This window comes from Palaemon carinicauda, chromosome 13, assembly GCF_036898095.1.
Source record: "Palaemon carinicauda isolate YSFRI2023 chromosome 13, ASM3689809v2, whole genome shotgun sequence".
NCBI classification, from domain to species: Eukaryota; Metazoa; Arthropoda; class Malacostraca; order Decapoda; family Palaemonidae; genus Palaemon; species Palaemon carinicauda.
Window position 1 is genome coordinate 24,691,011 of NC_090737.1, and position 18,411 is coordinate 24,709,421.

An 18,411-nucleotide genomic window follows, 5' to 3' on the forward strand; every position below is an offset into this window, starting at 1 on the left:
AGCCTCCCATAGTCATCCTCCTTGTGAACAACTTCTGTGTCCTTGTTAAGATAATTAAATAGAGGTTTTATATCATGTGCATCAACAAAATGCTGATGTATGGCCCCATTATTACGGTGAGCTTGAAGTCTTATCCTGAGCATTGTCATCGTGTGGCCAATGGAGCATATGTTGAGAGACTTACGCTCCCTTTCTGAATATCTGAATGGGTAAACTAAATTGGCTTTAGCTACCTTGGGTACTCAGGATGCATGTCTGTTTTTCATCACAATGGTAGGTGTATATTCTCAACAAAAAGTTTTCAAATTGTGCCTTTGGTTTTTCTCTATCTGGTGATTCTTTTGAGGACATTTACTTCTTGTCTGTAGGCTGTTCCATAGTCCACATTGAGAAAGAGAACTGTATCTTTGTTATCATCATCCAAGTTCTGGGCTTGAGTGCAGAATTCCTCTATTCTCTTCCTTATCATTTCCTCTATGATGTTGCTGGGATATTCATTGTTTGTTAATGTCTGTGTTATACATTCCAATTCTTCGTGAACAGCTTTCCAACTACTGTAGTGAGAGAAGGCCCTCCTGATATAAGCACCAGTAACAGACCTCTTGTATGGTTCTGGACACTCTCCTCATGCTTAGATTTGGTGAAGACTCATTTGGCATACTGAGTTTGTTTTTTCTCAAGAAGGGCAGTAAGGAAAGGAAGAGTATTTTTCTTAATAGTTTCGGTTGTAACGTTTAAGATTGAATTAGGTTTTAAGATACTAGCAAGCTCTTCTGGTTCATTAGATCTTTTAATTGTGATGATGTCATCCACACATCTTGCCTAAATTTTTGGCTTCTCGAGACACCTGAAAATTCTTTCTTCCACAGCAGCCATGTAGGCCTACATGTTGGCAAAGAGAACTCCATGTGGGGATCCCATTGCCTCACCATCTACGTGGCAAATGAATTCTCCTCTGTTTAAGAGGAAAGGGCATGTCCTGATGTTCACATTGCTGACTCCCACACTCACCTGTATCTTAGGTTTTTGGGTACCCCAAACTTCAGATTGACTTTTCTAAATATTACTTTGTCATCTAATTAGTCATATAACAAAAATCTAAATTTTCAATATTAAACTTACCCGATAATCATGTAGCTGTCAACTCCGTTGCCCGACAGAATTCTATGGAGGGATACGCCAGCTATCACAATACTAGAAGGGGGTGTACTTACCAGCGCCACCTGTGGCCAGGTACTATAGTACTTCTTGTTGACACCTCCTCAATTTTTCCTCTGTCGTGCTTCCGGCAAGACGTTCTGGGATACGCTTATGATCTTCGAGTATTTTCACGGCTAATTGGTGAAGTATTCTCTCAGATTTCGGCTGTCGCTTTACTGGAAACCTTCTTATATTAGCTTAGATAGCTTTTATATAGTCCTGATTAACGGTTAACGATCTTTTGCTTGATTTTGGAACCCCCCTTGGCTAACTCTTTGGATTCAAGATGTCTGACATTTCGCAAGCCCCCACCCATAGACGATGTAGGTCTTGTAATAGGCGTATTCCGAAGGCCTCGGTAGATCCTCACACCGCTTGTTCTGACTGTAGGGACAGGCCCTGTCAGTTAGAAAATCGATGTGAGGAATGCGCCGGACTTTCGGAACTTGAATTTGTCCGTCTTTTGAAATATTCAACTAAGTTAGAGAGAGGTAGAGTTAGGAGGAGTTCTTCTCACTCTTCACTTTTTTCCTCACCTCATGATCCCCTACCTTTTCCTACCCCTGTACTGGCTACCCCCGAACCTACTATTTGCCCTCAGCCTGATATGTCTGTTGTTTTGCGTGCTATTCAGGCCTTAGGCGATAAAGTAGAGTCAGTGGTAAGTGATCACAAGTCTCTTATGGCCGAGGTCAAGGAACTGAAGGTCAAGAGTGCAGTGGGTGGGATTAGTGCCAGTGCTGTGACGAGTGCTAGTGTCAGTGCAGTGCCAAGTGCTAGTGTCAGTGTCAGTGTGGTGCGTGAGGATACTTCTGTGCGTGCCTGTCGTCCTCCCAGTCCAGGACCTCTTGCAAGCTCCCAAGCCCAGGGGAGAAGCAATGTCGAAGGGCAAAAGGGTTCGGCAGGCCTTGATCGGCGCACTGAAGTATCCTCGGTGGTTGCGGGCGTGTCTTCCAAAGACCGTCACTCCCACCTGCAGACGATTGAGCCCGTCTTCTTCTCGTCCGCTGATCAATTGTCAGGGAAGAAACGCTGGACTCAGGTCTCTAGACCACTCAAACGCAGAGTCCAGTCCGCGAGTGCTCAGCCAGGCTGCAGTCATTGGCTCAGCTCTGACTCGCCGCAGTCATCAGTCGACTGCACTCCGCCCAAGAGGAGTAAGGTTCTGCCACAACAGAGCTCGACTGTTAAGGCTTTACCTCAGCCTACTGTAGTTTCTGCCGACCCCAAGTGGACTCTACTACAGTCCATGCAAGCACAGCTTTCGGACTTGATGCGTGAGTGTCGGGCTGAGAGTGTTGCGCCTCCGCCTCCGCCTGCACTCCCTCCGCCTGCGCTCGCTCCGCCTGCGCTCGCTCCGCCTGATCGCAGTACCACCTGCCAGGCGTACGATGTTGAGCCATGTTCTGAGTTTGCTGTTCCCAGTGGTGTTCAGCCTCCGCCTTCCTTAAGGCAACCTTTACAATGGGATCAGGAGGATTATACCTCTCTTCCTCCGCCTCCACTTGCTGCTCCACCAGTGATGCAACACTCGGTTGAGGTACAACAACCTCTCCCGTCCATGAGTCAGTCTCCTCAGCTCTCGCTGCAGCGAGCTCAACCCTCCACAAGGCAAGCACCACAACACCTTAGCCTTGCGCCTCAGGAGCCTCAGCTTGCGAGACATTTACCTTGTTCTGCGCAGCCTCTACCTCATCGCGCTCCGCTCACACCGCAGGAACAGGAACTTGCTACTCCGCTTCCGCCAACCGCTCAGCAAGCGCAACCCTTGGGTTCAACCACTCATGCCAGGAGTCAGCCTCCTCCACCCATGCGCCTTCCTTCTGCTTCGTCTTTTGTTCAGCCTTTGCAGTCTGAGCCTCAGGTTTTCCCTCAACAGATACTTGAAGAGGAAACCACTAATATTGTTCCTACTCGTTCTGACTCTGCTGTTCAGCATTCTTGTCCGATCTCTTCGCTACACTCTGGTGATGAGGCTTCTGATGATGAGGCGGCACACCTGGATCCCTCGTCAGACGTGGATGAATCCAAGCCTTCTCCACAGTCTATTGACTTTCGTAAGGTCTTGGCTCTGCTTAGGGAGGTTTACCCAGACCACTTTGTCTCTGCTATTCCCCGCTCTCCACCATCTGAGTTTTCGCTGGGCATACAGCAAGCTAAGTCCACCTATACTAAGCTAGTCCTAGCAAGGTCCTCTAAGAGAGCGTTAAGGATCTTAGGGGAGTGGCTGCAGACTAAGCAACACCTTGGCAAAACTTCTTTCATGTTTCCTCCGACTAAGCTCACTTCGAAAGCGAGCGTTTGGTATGCCACAGGAGAAGCACCAGGCTTGGGAGTACCTGCCTCTGCCCAGGCTGACTTCTCAAGTCTGGTAGACTCGCCTCGGAGAACTGCAATGAGGCGCTCTAAGGTTTGCTGGACCTTCTCAGACCTTGATCACTTCCTGAAGGGAGTATTTAGAGCATTTGAGATGTTCAACTTTCTAGACTGGTGCCTGGGGGCCCTCAGCAAGAAGACCTCCCCTGCGGACAAGGATTCTGCCATGCTATTAATGTCCTGCATGGATAAGGCCATTAGGGATGGATCTGGTGAGCTTGCGTCGATGTTTGTATCAGGGGTTCTGAAGAAAAGGGAACAGCTGCGTACCTTCCTTTCCTCCAGCATTACACCTTGTCAAAGGTCACAACTCCTTTTTGCTCCGCTCTCGAAGTTCCTCTTCCCCGAAGAGCTGGTTAAGGACTTGTCTGCTGCCCTGATACAAAAGGACACACACGATCTTGTAGCCTCATCGGCTCGTAAGTCTAAGGTTGCTACCTCAGTCCCCAGGACTTATCGCTCCCCAGTGGCTGATACCCCTGCTACGAGGTTCATACCGGTAGAGCCCCCAGCCGAGGAAGCTCCCGTCCAGACTCTTCCAGGAGCAAGTCTAGGAAAGGCTCCAAGACCTCTAAAGGAAAAAACTGACTCTCCGCATCTCCAGACAGCAGTAGGAGCCAGACTCAAGATCTTCTGGCAAGCCTGGGAAAAGAGAGGTGCAGACGCCCAGTCTGTCAGTTGGCTGAGGGAGGGTTACAGGATTCCATTCTGCCTCAAACCACCTCTGACCACATCTCCCATCAACCTCTCTCCCAACTACAAAGAAGAGGACAAGAGGCTAGCATTGCACCAGGAGGTGTCGCTACTTGTGCAGAAGAAGGCAGTGGTTATAGTCCGGGACCATCAATCCCCGGGCTTCTACAACCGTCTCTTTCTAGTGGCCAAGAAGACAGGAGGTTGGAGACCGGTGCTGGACGTCAGCGCGCTCAACGCGTATGTCACCAAGCAGACGTTCACGATGGAGACGACGAAGTCGGTCCTAGCAGCGGTCAGGCAGGAGGACTGGATGGTCTCGTTGGACTTGAAAGATGCCTACTTTCACGTTCCTGTTCATCCAGACTCCCAACCTTTCCTGAGATTCGTTTTTGGAAAGGTTGTCTACCAATTCCAAGCCCTGTGTTTTGGCCTAAGCACAGCTCCTATGGTGTTCACTCATCTGATGAGGAATATAGCAAAATTCCTCCACTTATCGGACATCAGAGCCTCCCTCTACTTAGACGACTGGCTGTTGAGAGCCTCCACGAGTCGTCGCTGTCTGGAGAGTCTCAACTGGACTTTGGACTTAATCAGAGAACTGGGTCTGTTAGTCAACATAGAAAAGTCTCAGCTCATTCCCTCCCAATCCATTGTGTACCTGGGAATGGAGATTCGGAGTCAGGATTTTCGGGCTTTTCCATCGGCCCCCAGGATAAGCCAAGCCCTACAGTGCATCATGAGCATGCTGAAGAGGAGCAGTTGCTCGGTGAGACAGTGGATGAGTCTCACAGGGACCCTTTCATCACTGGCTTGTTCGTCGAACTAGGGAGACTCCACCTCCGCCCTCTTCAATTCCATCTTGCAGCTCATTGGGACAAGGGTTCGACTCTCGAAGCAGTCTCTATCCCAATCACCCAAGAGATGAAGACCACTCTCTTGTGGTGGAAGAACAATCTCCTTCTCAGGGAGGGCCTATCGTTGGCTATTCAGACCCCCAATCTTCATCTCTTCTCAGATGCATCGGACTCGGGCTGGGGTGCGACCTTGAACGGACGGGAATGCTCGGGAACGTGGAACGAGGAACAGGGAATGCTCCACATCAACTGCAAGGAGCTACTAGCAGTTCATTTAGCCCTGCTGAACTTCAAGTCCCTCCTGCTAGGCAAAGTGGTGGAGGTGAACTCAGACAACACCACAGCCTTGGCTTACATCTCCAAGCAAGGAGGGACCCATTCGAGGAGCCTATACGAGATCGCAAGGGACCTCCTCATTTGGTCAAGAGGTCTAAACCTCACTCTGGTCACGAGGTTCATTCAGGGCAATATGAACGTCTCAGCAGATCGCCTAAGCAGAAGGAATCAGGTCATTCCCACGGAATGGACCCTCCACAAGAGTGTGTGCAACAGACTTTGGACCTTGTGGGGTCAACCTACCATAGATCTGTTTGCCACCTCCATAACCAAGAGACTTCCGCTGTACTGTTCCCCTGTTCCAGACCCTGCAGCAGTTCATGTGGATGCTTTTCTACTGAACTGGTCCCATCTCGACCTTTACGCATTCCCACCGTTCAAGATAATAAACAAAGTTCTGCAGAAATTCATCTCGCACGAAGGGACACGGCTGACGCTGGTTGCTCCCCTTTGGCCTGCAAGAGAATGGTTCACAGAGGTACTTCAATGGCTAGTCGACATCCCCAGGACTCTACCTCTAAGAGTGGACCTTCTACGTCAACCTCACGTAGACAGGTTGCACCCAAACCTCCACGCTCTTCGGCTGACTGCCTTCAGACTGTCGAAAGATTCGCTAGAGCTAGAGGCTTTTCGAAGGAGGCAGCCAGTGCGATTGCCAGAGCAAGAAGGGTTTCCACTCGTAGAGTCTACCAATCTAAGTGGGAAGTCTTCCGGAGCTGGTGTAGAGCCAATTCAATATCCTCTACCAATACCTCTGTGACCCAAATAGCTGACTTCCTTCTACATCTTAGGAATGAGAGATCCCTTTCAGCCCCTACGATTAAAGGGTATAGGAGTATGTTGGCTTCAGTTCTCCGCCACAGAGGCTTGGACCTTTCTTCCAACAAGGACCTTCAAGACATCCTTAAGTCTTTTGAGACGTCTAAAGAGCGTCGTCTATCCACTCCAGGCTGGAACCTAGACGTAGTCTTAAGGTTCCTTATGTCACCTAGGTTCGAACCTCTCCAGTCAGCTTCCTTCAAGGACCTTACCCTCAAGACACTTTTTCTCGTCTGCCTTGCAACAGCTAAGAGAGTCAGTGAGGTTCATGCCTTCAGCAAGAACATTGGTTTCACGACCGAATCTGCAACATGTTCTTTTCAGCTCGGATTCCTAGCAAAGAACGAACTTCCTTCACGTCCTTGGCCTAGATCGTTTGAAATACCTAGCCTCTCCAACATGGTAGGTAACGAACTAGAGAGAGTTCTTTGCCCTGTCAGAGCTCTCAAGTATTATCTTAAGAGGTCTAAACCTATTCGAGGACAGTCAGAAGCCTTATGGTGTGCCATCAAGAAACCTTCGAGGCCCATGTCCAAGAACGGGGTTTCGTATTATATAAGGCTTCTGATTAGAGAAGCCCATTCTCACTTAAAGGAGGAAGACCTTGCATTGCTGAAGGTAAGGACCCACGAAGTAAGAGCCGTAGCTACTTCGATGGCCTTTAATAAAAACCGTTCTCTGCAGAGCATAATGGATGCAACCTATTGGAGGAGCAAGTCAGTGTTTGCATCATTTTATCTTAAAGATGTCCAGTCTCTTTACGAGAACTGCTACACCCTGGGACCATTCGTAGCAGCGAGTGCAGTAGTAGGTGAGGGCTCAGCCACTACATTCCCTTAATCCCATAACCTTTTTTAACCTTTCTCTTGAATGCTTTTATTGTTTTTTTTTATGGTTGTTACGGTAGGCTAAGAAGCCTTCCGCATCCTTTTGATTTGGCGGGTGGTCTATTCATTCTTGAGAAGCGCCTGGGTTAGAGGTTTTGTAGAGGTCCTTTAGTAGGGGTTGCAACCCTATATACTTTAGCACCTTTGGGTTGATTCAGCCTCCAAGAGGAACGCTGCGCTCAGTAAGGAAGACGAACTTAAAAAAGAGGCAGAGTAACGGTTCAATTCGACTTCCTTACCAGGTACTTATTATTTCATTGTTATTTGAGATAACTGTTATATGAAATATGGGATACTTAGCTATCCTTTAATCTTGTACACTGGTTTTCACCCACCCCCCTGGGTGTGAATCAGCTACATGATTATCGGGTAAGTTTAATATTGAAAAATGTTATTTTTATTAGTAAAATAAATTTTTGAATATACTTACCCGATAATCATGATTTAATCGACCCTCCCTTCCTCCCCATAGAGAACCAGTGGACCGAGGAAAAATTGAGGAGGTGTCAACAAGAAGTACTATAGTACCTGGCCACAGGTGGCGCTGGTAAGTACACCCCCTTCTAGTATTGTGATAGCTGGCGTATCCCTCCATAGAATTCTGTCGGGCAACGGAGTTGACAGCTACATGATTATCGGGTAAGTATATTCAAAAATTTATTTTACTAATAAAAATAACATTTTCCCCCAGTACTACATGTATAATTTACAACACCAAGAAATTCCACTATATACCATCTAAAATGATCTCCCTGAAAAATTACCCTTAATCAAAGTCTTGTTTGTCTTCTGAGCTTCCACATAAGAAGCTAATGACTTTAAAGCTTTATAAGTTCATGACTATCAAACTAAACTCGGAAGATTGTAGCAAAGTGAAAGTGCATCATGGAGTGGCATTATCATCATTCCCTTTAATATCAACCACCCTGGACTTTTCAAGATTTTCCCTTGAAGTAAATGTAAGCTTTTTTACACTTGGGACCTTAATCTGGTAAGCAACCATGAAATAAACTTTCCTAGAGGAATAGTGAAACCTTCGCATTCCTTACAACATATATATGAATTGGAAGGTACAGTAGTCCCTGACACCAGATAAAAGAGAAAGCAGATCATGATCACCCAAAAACAATTCCTTTGCTCAGCTACGTAGCAATAGCAAACAATTTGGAAGGAAGGACTCTTTGAAGCATCAGAAACCTGTCAATATTGAGATACGTCAATGTGTTTCCGAAGTGACTAAAAGTCTGAAGATATACGCAGAATGTTGTCAGTAAACATTGCTAGTCACAACATTGTTTACTTGAGGCATTAGTATTTTGGAAGGAAAGAAAATGGCTATTTTTATCATTTTTATTGGGTAAAATTAACATAACCCAGCTCTGGAGATAAAAGCAATACTGTATGAACATCAAGGGAGGTTCAGTGAAATGAAAGCTTTTATTAATCCTTTAAAATAGCTAACAAATATATTACTCTTGACAAATTAATATCAGTTGTTTTTAATCTCACCTTTTTCTTTTTATGTTTAACAAAATTTCATTAGCTCGGAAATAATGCTGAAAATTTTCTCTTGCTAATATTAAAATTTATTCATTTATATTATTAAAGAAATTTACATGAGAGATACGTCGGCATGTTTAGAGAACTTAGTAATGTATTATTCTTTTTTCAATATTTAACTTAGCCGGTGATTATATAGCTGCAACTCTGTTGCTTGACAGATAACTCTACGGAAAAACTCGCCAGCGATCGCTACACAGGTTGCGGGTGTGCCCAACAGCGCCATCTGTCGACCAGATACCCAGCTCTCATGTAAACAAAGACTCAATTTTCTCTCTGTCGAGGTGTCGACAAGACGTACTTTACTCGCTGTTGCTAAACTGGAGTTTTTCACATCTAATTGGTGAAGTACTATATTCTAGTTTTGAGCTTTCGCTGTGCAGGGTTTTTCTTCACACAAATCCTTGAACTCTTTTTGATATCGGATTCTTTGTTGATGACTTTTTGATCGTTTTTTGGAATTTCCCTTGACCAATTCAAAATGGCTGACCCTTCACAAGTCCCAAAATTTAGGAAATGCAATGCTAGGGACTGTTCTAGGCGTCTTCCGAAGGCTTCTATCGACCCTCACACTGTTTGTTCCAATTGTCGGGATAAAACCTGTCAATTGGAAGATCGGTGTGAGGAGTGCGTTGGCCTTTCGGAATTCGATTTTATCGAATTTCAAAAGTACACCCGTAGGCTAGAGAGAGATAAGAGTTAGGAGAAGTTCTTCTCGTTCTATTGATATATCCTCTCCTCATGCCCCACAACCTATTCCTTCCCCTGTAGTGGTTGCTCCTAACCCCCCTCCTGGCACTCAGGAACCATCGATGGCTGATATGATGCGTGCCATCCAGGCTCTGGGTGAGAGAGTTGAGTCCCTTGCTAGTGACCGTAATCAGCTCATGGCGGATGTGAAGGAGCTTAAGTGCCAAAGTGCAGTGGGAAGTGCTAAAGTGCCAAGTGATAGTGTTGTGGACAGTGTTGTGCTTGAGGGTTCGTCTGTTCGTGCCTGTCGTCCTCCTAGTCCGGGACCTCTTGCAAGCTCCCATGTCCAGGGGAGAAGCAATGTCGTACGACACATGGGTTCGAGAGGCTTTAATCAGCGAACAGACGTTCCCTCCGTGGTATCGGGCGTATCTACCCAAGATCGCTCCTACCTACCTAAGACGAGAGAGCCCATTTATACCTCGTCTTCTGAAGGTGTTTCTCGCAAGAAACTTTGAACCAAGGTCTCGCGACCGTTAAAACGTAAATCGGTCCCTTCAGCACAAGTCCAATGGCCCGGTTGTAGCCACTGGGTCAGTTCGTTGCCGTCATCTGATGACTGCTCACCGCCTAAGAGAGGCAAAGCGGTACCGCTTCAGACAGTAACACCGTCTGTCGCCGCACCTGCTCCCGTAGACCCTAAGTGGTCTCTACTGCAAGACATGCAGTCTAAACTTACGTCTCTGATGCAGGACTTTCGTGCGGAGAAGGTTGCTGCCGTACCAGCTAGTGCAGTACCTAGCCTACAACCCTCCACGCGATCGGTTGTGCGTCCTGTGGACGCTGAGGTAACCTTCTCACGCACACCAGTTGAGAGAGTTCCTCCACCCATGCGTTCCAGTGTGATCTGCCAGCCGCATGTTGACGTTAAGCGACGCACGGAGGTTGCCGTTGACGTTCTGGATGTTCAACAACCGTCAGAGTTGCATTGTTTTGACGCGGTGCGTCAACCTCCGCAACCCAGTGTGGTTTCCACTGCGCAACCCCATCAGTCTAGACAGTCTGGGGTAGACGCTGTGCGTCCCCGCGCTACCATGGTTGTTGCCAGCTCACAGACTGGGCAGCAGTTCCATGACGTTGCGTCCGGCTCAGTCACGCATGCACCAGTGCGACCGGACTCAGCGAACCAGCCGTTACCCACTCCGTTGCCGTTTCCTCATCAGTTGTCGGATGAGGAACTTTCTGATGATGATGTTGCTGCACATATAGATGAACCACAATCAGAATTGGACGAGCCTAAGTCTACTCAACCCTCTTTGGACTTTAGAAAAGTTTTGGCCATTTTCAAAGAGCTGTTTCCTGACCAGTTTGTTTCTGTGGCTCCTCGTTCTCCGCCTTCAGAGTTTGTTTTAGGCATGCCGTCTACCACTCCTGCCTTTACTAGACTCGTCCTCGCACGCTCGTCCAAGAGAGCTTTGCGGGTGATAGGAGAATGGTTGCAGTCCAAGAAGAGCTTAGGGAAGACAGCCTTTGCTTTTCCCCCTGCTAGATTCTCTTCTAGATCGAGCGTCTGGTATGCCACGGGAGAAGTTCTCGGCTTGGGAGTTCCTGCCTCTGCCCAGGGCGACTTCTCAAGTCTTGTAGACTCTCCCCGCCGCCTTGCCATGAGACGCTCAAAGATATGTTGGTCATAATCGGACCTGGGCCACCTTTTGAAAGGAATCTTTAGGGCCTTTGAAGTTTTCAACTTCTTAGGAGCCCTAAGCAGGAAGATCTCTTCGACTGATAAAGAGACTTCCTTGCTCATTATGTCCTGCATGGACAAGGCCGTACGTGATGGGTCTAATGAGCTTGCTGCATCATTTGTGTCCGGAGTCCTAAAAAAGCGAGAAAATCTCTGCTCATTCCTTTCTGCTGGAGTTACACCGTGCCAGAGATCTGAGCTTCTCTTTGCTCCTCTTTCCAAGTGCCTTTTTCCAGAAGTCCTGATTAAGGAAATAGCCGCTTCGTTAGTGCAGAAGGACACTCACGATCTTGTCGCGTCCTCAGTTCGCAAAGTTCCCCCTTTGCCTACCTTGTCAGCTAGACCAAGGATGGACACTCCAGCGTCTCGATTTATTCCACCCTTTCGTGGCAGAGCCTCCAGCAGAGGAGGTGCTCGTGCCGAAGGGAAGCGAGGGAAGAAGAAAGGATCCAAGTCCTATAAGGGCAGAGTTTGACTGCCCGCATCTTCAGACAGCAGTGGGAGCCAGACTCAAGAACTTCTGGCAGACCTGGGAGAAGAGAGGCGCAGATGCACAATCTGTGAAGTTGCTCAGAGAGGGGTACAAGATCCCTTTTGTACGGAAACCCCCTCTAGCAACGTCTCCCATCGATCTCTCTCCCAGGTACAGAGAGGAAGACAAGAGACGAGCCTTGAAACGGGAAGTGTCTCTTTTGCTAGAGAAGGGAGCGGTGGTCAAAGTCTCGGACCTTCAATCTCCGGGATTCTACAACCGCCTCTTCTTGGTTTCAAAGAAGACAGGAGGGTGGAGGCCGGTGCTAGACGTCAGTGCTCTGAATGTCTTTGTCACAAAGCAGACGTTCTCCATGGAGACCACAAAGTCAGTCTTAGCAGCGGTCAGAAGGGAAGACTGGATGGTCTCGTTAGACCTAAGGGACGCCTACTTCCACGTCCCCATCCACCCGGACTCCCAACCTTTTCTGAGATTCGTTTTCGAAAAGGTGGTCTACCAGTTTCGGGCCCTGTGCTTTGGCCTAAGCACAGCTCCTCTTGTGTTTACGAGGCTGATGAGGAATGTAGCAAAATTCCTCCATTTATCGGACATCCGAGCCTCCCTTTATTTGGACGACTGGCTTCTCAGAGCCTCTTCCGGTCGTCGCTGTCTGAAGGATCTAAAGTGGACTCTAGATCTGACCAAGGAATTGGGTCTCCTTGTCAATATGGAAAAGTCACAACTTGTCCCATCCCAAACTATTGTGTATTTAGGGATGGAGATTCACAGTCTAGCTTTTCGGGCTTTTCCGTCGGCCCCCAGAATAAGTCAAGCCCTGTTAGTCATCCAGAACATGCTGAAGAAGGAACACTGCTCAGTCAGGCGATGGATGAGTCTGGTAGGGACGCTATCATCCCTGGAACAATTTGTTTCATTAGGAAGACTACACCTCCGTCCTCTTCAATACCATCTAGCTTTTCACTGGAAAAAGGACAAGACGCTAGAAGCGGTCTCGATCCCCATTTCCGAAAAGATGAAGTCTTGTCTGACTTGGTGGAAGGACAGTATCAACCTAAGAGAGGGTCTTCCCCTGGCTGTTCAGACTCCCAACCACGTTCTCTTCTCGGACGCATCGGACGTAGGCTGGGGCGCGACATTAGACGGTCGGGAATGTTCAGGACTGTGGAACTCGAGTCAAAGGATCATGCATATCAACTGCAAGGAGCTGCTGGCAGTACATCTGGCCTTGAAAAGCTTCAGGTCTCTCCTTCGAGGCAAAGTGGTGGAAGTGAACTCGGACAACACCACTGCCTTGGCGTACATCTCCAAGCAAGGAGGGACCCACTCACTGACGTTGTACGAGATCGCAAGGGACCTGCTCATCTGGTCAAAAGGTCAAGACATAACACTAGTAACGAGGTTCATCCAAGGCAACTTGAATGTCATGGCAGATTGTCTCAGTCGGAAAGGGCAAGTAATTCCAACAGAATGGAACCTCCACAAGGATGTATGCAAGAGACTTTGGGCCACTTGGGGCCAACCAACCATAGATCTCTTTGCAACCTCGCTGACCAAGAGGCTCCCAATATATTGCTCACCAGTCCCCGACCCAGCAGCAATACATATAGATGCCTTTCTCCTAGATTGGTCACATCTAGATCTATACGCATTCCCACTGTTCAAGATTGTCAACAAGGTACTGCAGAAGTTCGCCTCTCACGAAGGGACAAGGTTGACGCTAGTTGCTCCCCTCTGGCCCGCGAGAGAATGGTTCACCGAGGTACTTCGATGGCTAGTAGACGTTCCCAGAAGTCTTCCTCTAAGGGTGGACCTTCTACGTCAGCCACACGTAAAGAAGGTACACCAAAGCCTCCACGCTCTTCGTCTGACTGCCTTCAGACTATCGAAAGACTCTAGAGAGCTAGAGGCTTTTCGAAGGAGGCAGCCAGTGCGATTGCTAGAGCAAGGAGAGCATCCACCCTTAGAGTCTACCAATCGAAGTGGGAAGTCTTCCGAGACTGGTGCAAGTCAGTCTCTGTATCCTCGACCAGTACCTCTGTAGCTCAAATAGCTGACTTTCTCTTATACCAGAGAAAAGGACGATCCCTTTCAGCTCCCACTATCAAGGGCTACAGAAGCATGTTGGCATCGGTCTTCCGGCATAGAGGCTTAGATCTTTCCAACAATAAAGATCTTCAGGACCTCCTTAAGTCTTTTGAGACCACTAAGGAGCGTCGTTTGGCTACACCTGGTTGGAATTTAGACGTGGTACTAAGATTCCTCATGTCAGACAGGTTTGAGCCGCTACAATCAGCCTCCCTGAAAGATCTCACTTTAAAGACACTTTTCCTGGTATGCTTAGCCACAGCTAAAAGAGTCAGTGAGATTCATGCCTTCAGCAAGAACATCGGATTTTCGTCAGAAAAAGCTACATGTTCGCTACAACTTGGTTTTCTAGCCAAAAATGAGCTGCCTTCTCGACCTTGGCCGAAATCGTTCGATATTCCCAGCTTATCGAATATTGTAGGCAATGAACTAGAAAGAGTCTTATGCCCTGTGAGAGCTCTTAAGTTCTATTTAAAGCGCACTAAACCTTTACGAGGCCAATCTGAAGCTTTATGGTGTTCAGTTAAGAAACCATCTTTGCCTATGTCAAAGAATGCTTTATCCTACTTTATCAGACTGTTAATACGAGAAGCTCATTCACATCTGAGTGAGGAAGACCAAGCATTGCTTAAGGTGAGGACGCACGAAGTTAGAGCTGTCGCAACTTCCGTGGCCTTTAAACAAAATAGATCTCTGCGAAGTATAATGGACGCAACCTATTGGAGAAGCAAGTCAGTGTTTGCGTCTTTTTATCTAAAGGATGTCCAGTCTCTTTACGAGGACTGCTACACACTGGGACCATTCGTAGCAGCGAGTGCAGTAGTGGGTGAGGGCTCAACCACTACAATTCCCTAATTCCATACCCTTTTAATCTTTCTCTTGAAATGTTTTTATTGTTGTTCTTTGGGTTGTCCGGAAGGCTAAGAAGCCTTTCGCATCCTGGTTGATTTGGCGGGTGGTCAAAGTCATTTCTTGAGAGCGCCTAGATTAGGGGTTTGATGAGGTCCTGTTGTATGGGTTGCAACCCTTGATACTTCAGATCCTAGGGGTCGATCAGCATCCTAAGAGGATCGCGAGGCTCCGTAAGGAAGACGTACTTAAAAGGCAGAGTAATTGTTCAAGTCGACTTCCTTACCAGGTACCTATTTATTTTGTTTTTGTTATTTTGATAACTTCTAAAATGAAATAAAAAACTCTTAGCTCATAAAAGTGTAAACATATATTACTGGTCTTTACCCACCATCCTGGGTGTGAATCAGCTATATAATCACCGGCTAAGTTAAATATTGAAAAATGTTATTTTGATTATAAAATAAATTTTTGAATATACTTACCCGGTGATTATAAATTAAATGACCCTCCCTTCCTCCCCAATAGAGACGCAGTGGGACGAGGAGAAAATTGAGTCTTTGTTTACATGAGAGCTGGGTATCTGGTCGACAGATGGCGCTGTTGGGCACACCCGCAACCTGTGTAGCGATCACTGGCGAGTTTTTCCGTAGAGTTGTCTGTCGAGCAACAGAGTTGCAGCTATATAATCACCGGGTAAGTATATTCAAAAATTTATTTTATAATCAAAATAACATATTTAACTAAAATAAAAGGAACACTAGGAACTTTGCTCACAGTTTAAATTTGATTGGAACTATAGTGACTAATGAATATTTTCTTCTCAAAGTGTAATTCATTGCAAGCTACTGAAAGATTTTATGCAAGTGACTAGATGTAATTTTCTATGCAGAATAATTTTTAATATTTTCTAGGGGAGCTGATGTTCATCATGTTTGGACTTTATCTGTCATGGCATCTAAACAAAGCAGCGGGAAGCTCTGGTGAACCAAGTGAACTCTCCGAGCGGCGAGCATTATCAATTGCTCTCATTTTAGAACTACTCACTTCTGCCATGTTATATACAGGACGTCATTTAGTGTGGCTTCATGCCCATCCAGATCACGTCTTCCTTGCTTATTTCACAAGAATGCATCTAACTGTCACTATCTCATTGTTTCTCATATTTATTCCAAAGGTAAATTTAACTAATTCCTAGGCAAGATTGTTTTCCATGAAAAGTATTTTGTGTTTATTGTAATTTGTTACTGTAAAACATATATGCATTTGATATTTAATTTATTTATAGTACCGTACATGTTTAATCTTAAGTTCTTTCAAAAATAAAATACCGTACTTCCCTAAGGGTTTTAGGAGTGCATTATTAAAAATGATTCCTATGATTTCAAGTTGTGGTGTGCTGGTGGAAGCTCTGGAAGAGATCCACATAGAAGGACTTACTCTACCACAGAGGGCTGCCAAGAACCTCGTTTGTGTGATGCCCTTACGAACGGAGATCTTGAAGCATCAGATATTAACCTAAGCCAAATGGATCCAGAAGAAATAAGGGTGGGTATTTCAATTTATTTTGCTTAAACCCTCATACACTGATCATTTTTTAAAATCATATTCCTACATAAAGTTAGATTATAAAGCAATCTTTACTTGACTATTTAAGATAGTATGTAGTTGCTGTCAAATATTTTCAGAATACTGTACTGTATGTACTGTATTACATATTATGCCATTTTTTTTTAATTGCAAAAAAATTGTAGATGGCTTGCTGTACATTTCTAATTTAGAATATTTGTAAAAAAACTCATCATATTATAACCTTGTCTTGCTTCTTTTAGGCCGAGTTAAAGAGGGTGTATACTCAGCTGGAAATCTTACGTACCAAAACCATGCGTAAAGACAACCCACACATTTCGAAAAGGAGAGGAGGACGCAAAGTTACTCATAGGAGATTTTCATTACAAGTAAGTCTTTAAAATTACTTTTTTTATTCATTCAGTTTGTCACTCTAACCAGCGTTTATTGGTAATACCAACTTAAAAAAATAATATTTCACCTAAAGAAGCTCGAGAAGAGTTCTCTGTCTCTTGATGTAATTTATGATTCATAGCTTTTAAAATACAAGACTAATTAAAAAAATTAACTTAGGGCATTAGAGACCATAGAAGCTTTTAATAAAACTTTTTATTACCTGTATTTAAAATAGGTGTGCTTATTTTATTAGATATTATTGGTTTCAGTTGGTGTTAGAAAATTTATTATTTTCACCTAATATTTACTTTCCATGATTTCAAAGTGAAACTAATAAGTGAATCTGTTCATAATTGCGCTCATCACCAAGCTTACCTTTTTACAAAACATGGGTCAGAATGATATTTCTCTGTTTTGACCAGTCTGTTAATGATCATAATTGCTTTTCTTTTTATTTTAAGAGCATAATGCCCTAAGATAATAAGCTATTCAGTAATAGATACATTTGACCCTGGTTATTCTTATACCAAATGTTACTGAATATTCTGTATCTTAATGTTGAATTTCTAATTTTATTCATCTTAATTTTGTTTACTGTACTATAGAAAGCTTCTAGTTTAGAAGTTAATAAAATAAATACTTTTTCAAATATATCTAACAGTTCAAGTATTTTCAAATATGGCAAGACACTTTAAAAAGTAAATTCTAAATTAAATGTTTTTAGCCTTGCATCATTTATTTTGACTAACTTAAAGTTTGTTTTCCAGAGCCGCAAAGGAAGTCGAGAGAAGGTATTTTTTAGATATTTGTGTACTTTATTAATAATTAGGGTTTCAGTGCATGCATGTTGCTTGAGCCTATAATTTTATTTGTACAAAAAGAATTTTTTTTCTTTTTTCTAAATCTGGTATTTCAAGCAGTTATAAAAATATCTGTAGTGTTTTTCAGATAGACAAAAAGAGTATTTCTGTAAAATGATCTGGTCTGATATGTCCTTAGGCTAAGCATTTAGAGGTATTAGCATCACTTTATATGTGCACAGCTTATTTAGAATCCACCATCTCATTTGCTTAATCTACCAATCTGAAATTGGAATTAAAGCATGATTTTCTTGAAAGCTGCTTTTTTGTGGTATAAATTTATTAGAGTACTGCTGTAAATATAAACCTTCGTCCCATACATAGGATAGAATATTTGTAAAGCTGGAGGACACAACAGTTAGACTTTTATAGCGAGTTGTAAACAGGTGGCTGGTAGTTACCAACCAGGAGTGGTGAAGCCCTGCCACCCTGCTTGCCCACTAAGCACTCATTTTGAAGTCAGCCATCACTAAGAACAGATGTTCTTCCACTGGCTAGAGTTTCATGGCTTTTATTTACTTGTCTATGGCTAAGCAAACTTGACTTTATGAGTTTCTTCTTTAACCTTTGGAATTAATAACTCAGAAGAGGAATAATCTTCAGTCCCCTTGGGACAGTCTTCCCGATTGTCCACTTCTTATGAGTTCGGAAGATGATAATATTGGGGGAAATAAGTTTCTTTCCCAAGAGGAGTTTCCATCAGTTTGATGCACGCGCTTACAAGAAAAATATCATCAACCAAGCAATGTTTGGACTTTGAATCATTGTTTATCGATTAACACACTACTTCGCACACACAAATAAACCCTGCGCGCCAAACCATGTCTGTGCTCAGTGCACTCCTGAGATGCTTAATATAAGAAAGCATGGAGCACTCTCAAAATTAAGTGCTTAACAAGTGAGAAAACTTCACGCAATCCAATGGATTCACGTGCACTTTCCTTACCACGTTTCCCATACCGAGGGAAGAGACATGCTTAATGTCAACATGCCTTAC

The 18,411-nt window shown here is 44.9% G+C and overlaps 1 protein-coding gene across 2 annotated transcripts in view; it reads left to right on the top strand.

The window, feature by feature from the left end:
- LOC137652222 (metabotropic glycine receptor-like) overlaps positions 1-18,411 on the top strand; it is a 525,956-nt gene that overhangs the window by 495,217 nt on the left and 12,328 nt on the right. The window contains exons 10-13 of one of the 2 annotated variants that reach the window (XM_068385452.1): positions 15,504-15,766; positions 15,979-16,137; positions 16,422-16,547; positions 17,322-17,345. In XM_068385452.1, the coding sequence (XP_068241553.1) occupies positions 15,504-15,766; positions 15,979-16,137; positions 16,422-16,547; positions 17,322-17,345 (572 nt within the window). The remainder of the gene's footprint in view (positions 1-15,503; positions 15,767-15,978; positions 16,138-16,421; positions 16,548-17,321; positions 17,346-18,411) is intronic. The other variant, XM_068385453.1, reaches the window with a different exon arrangement.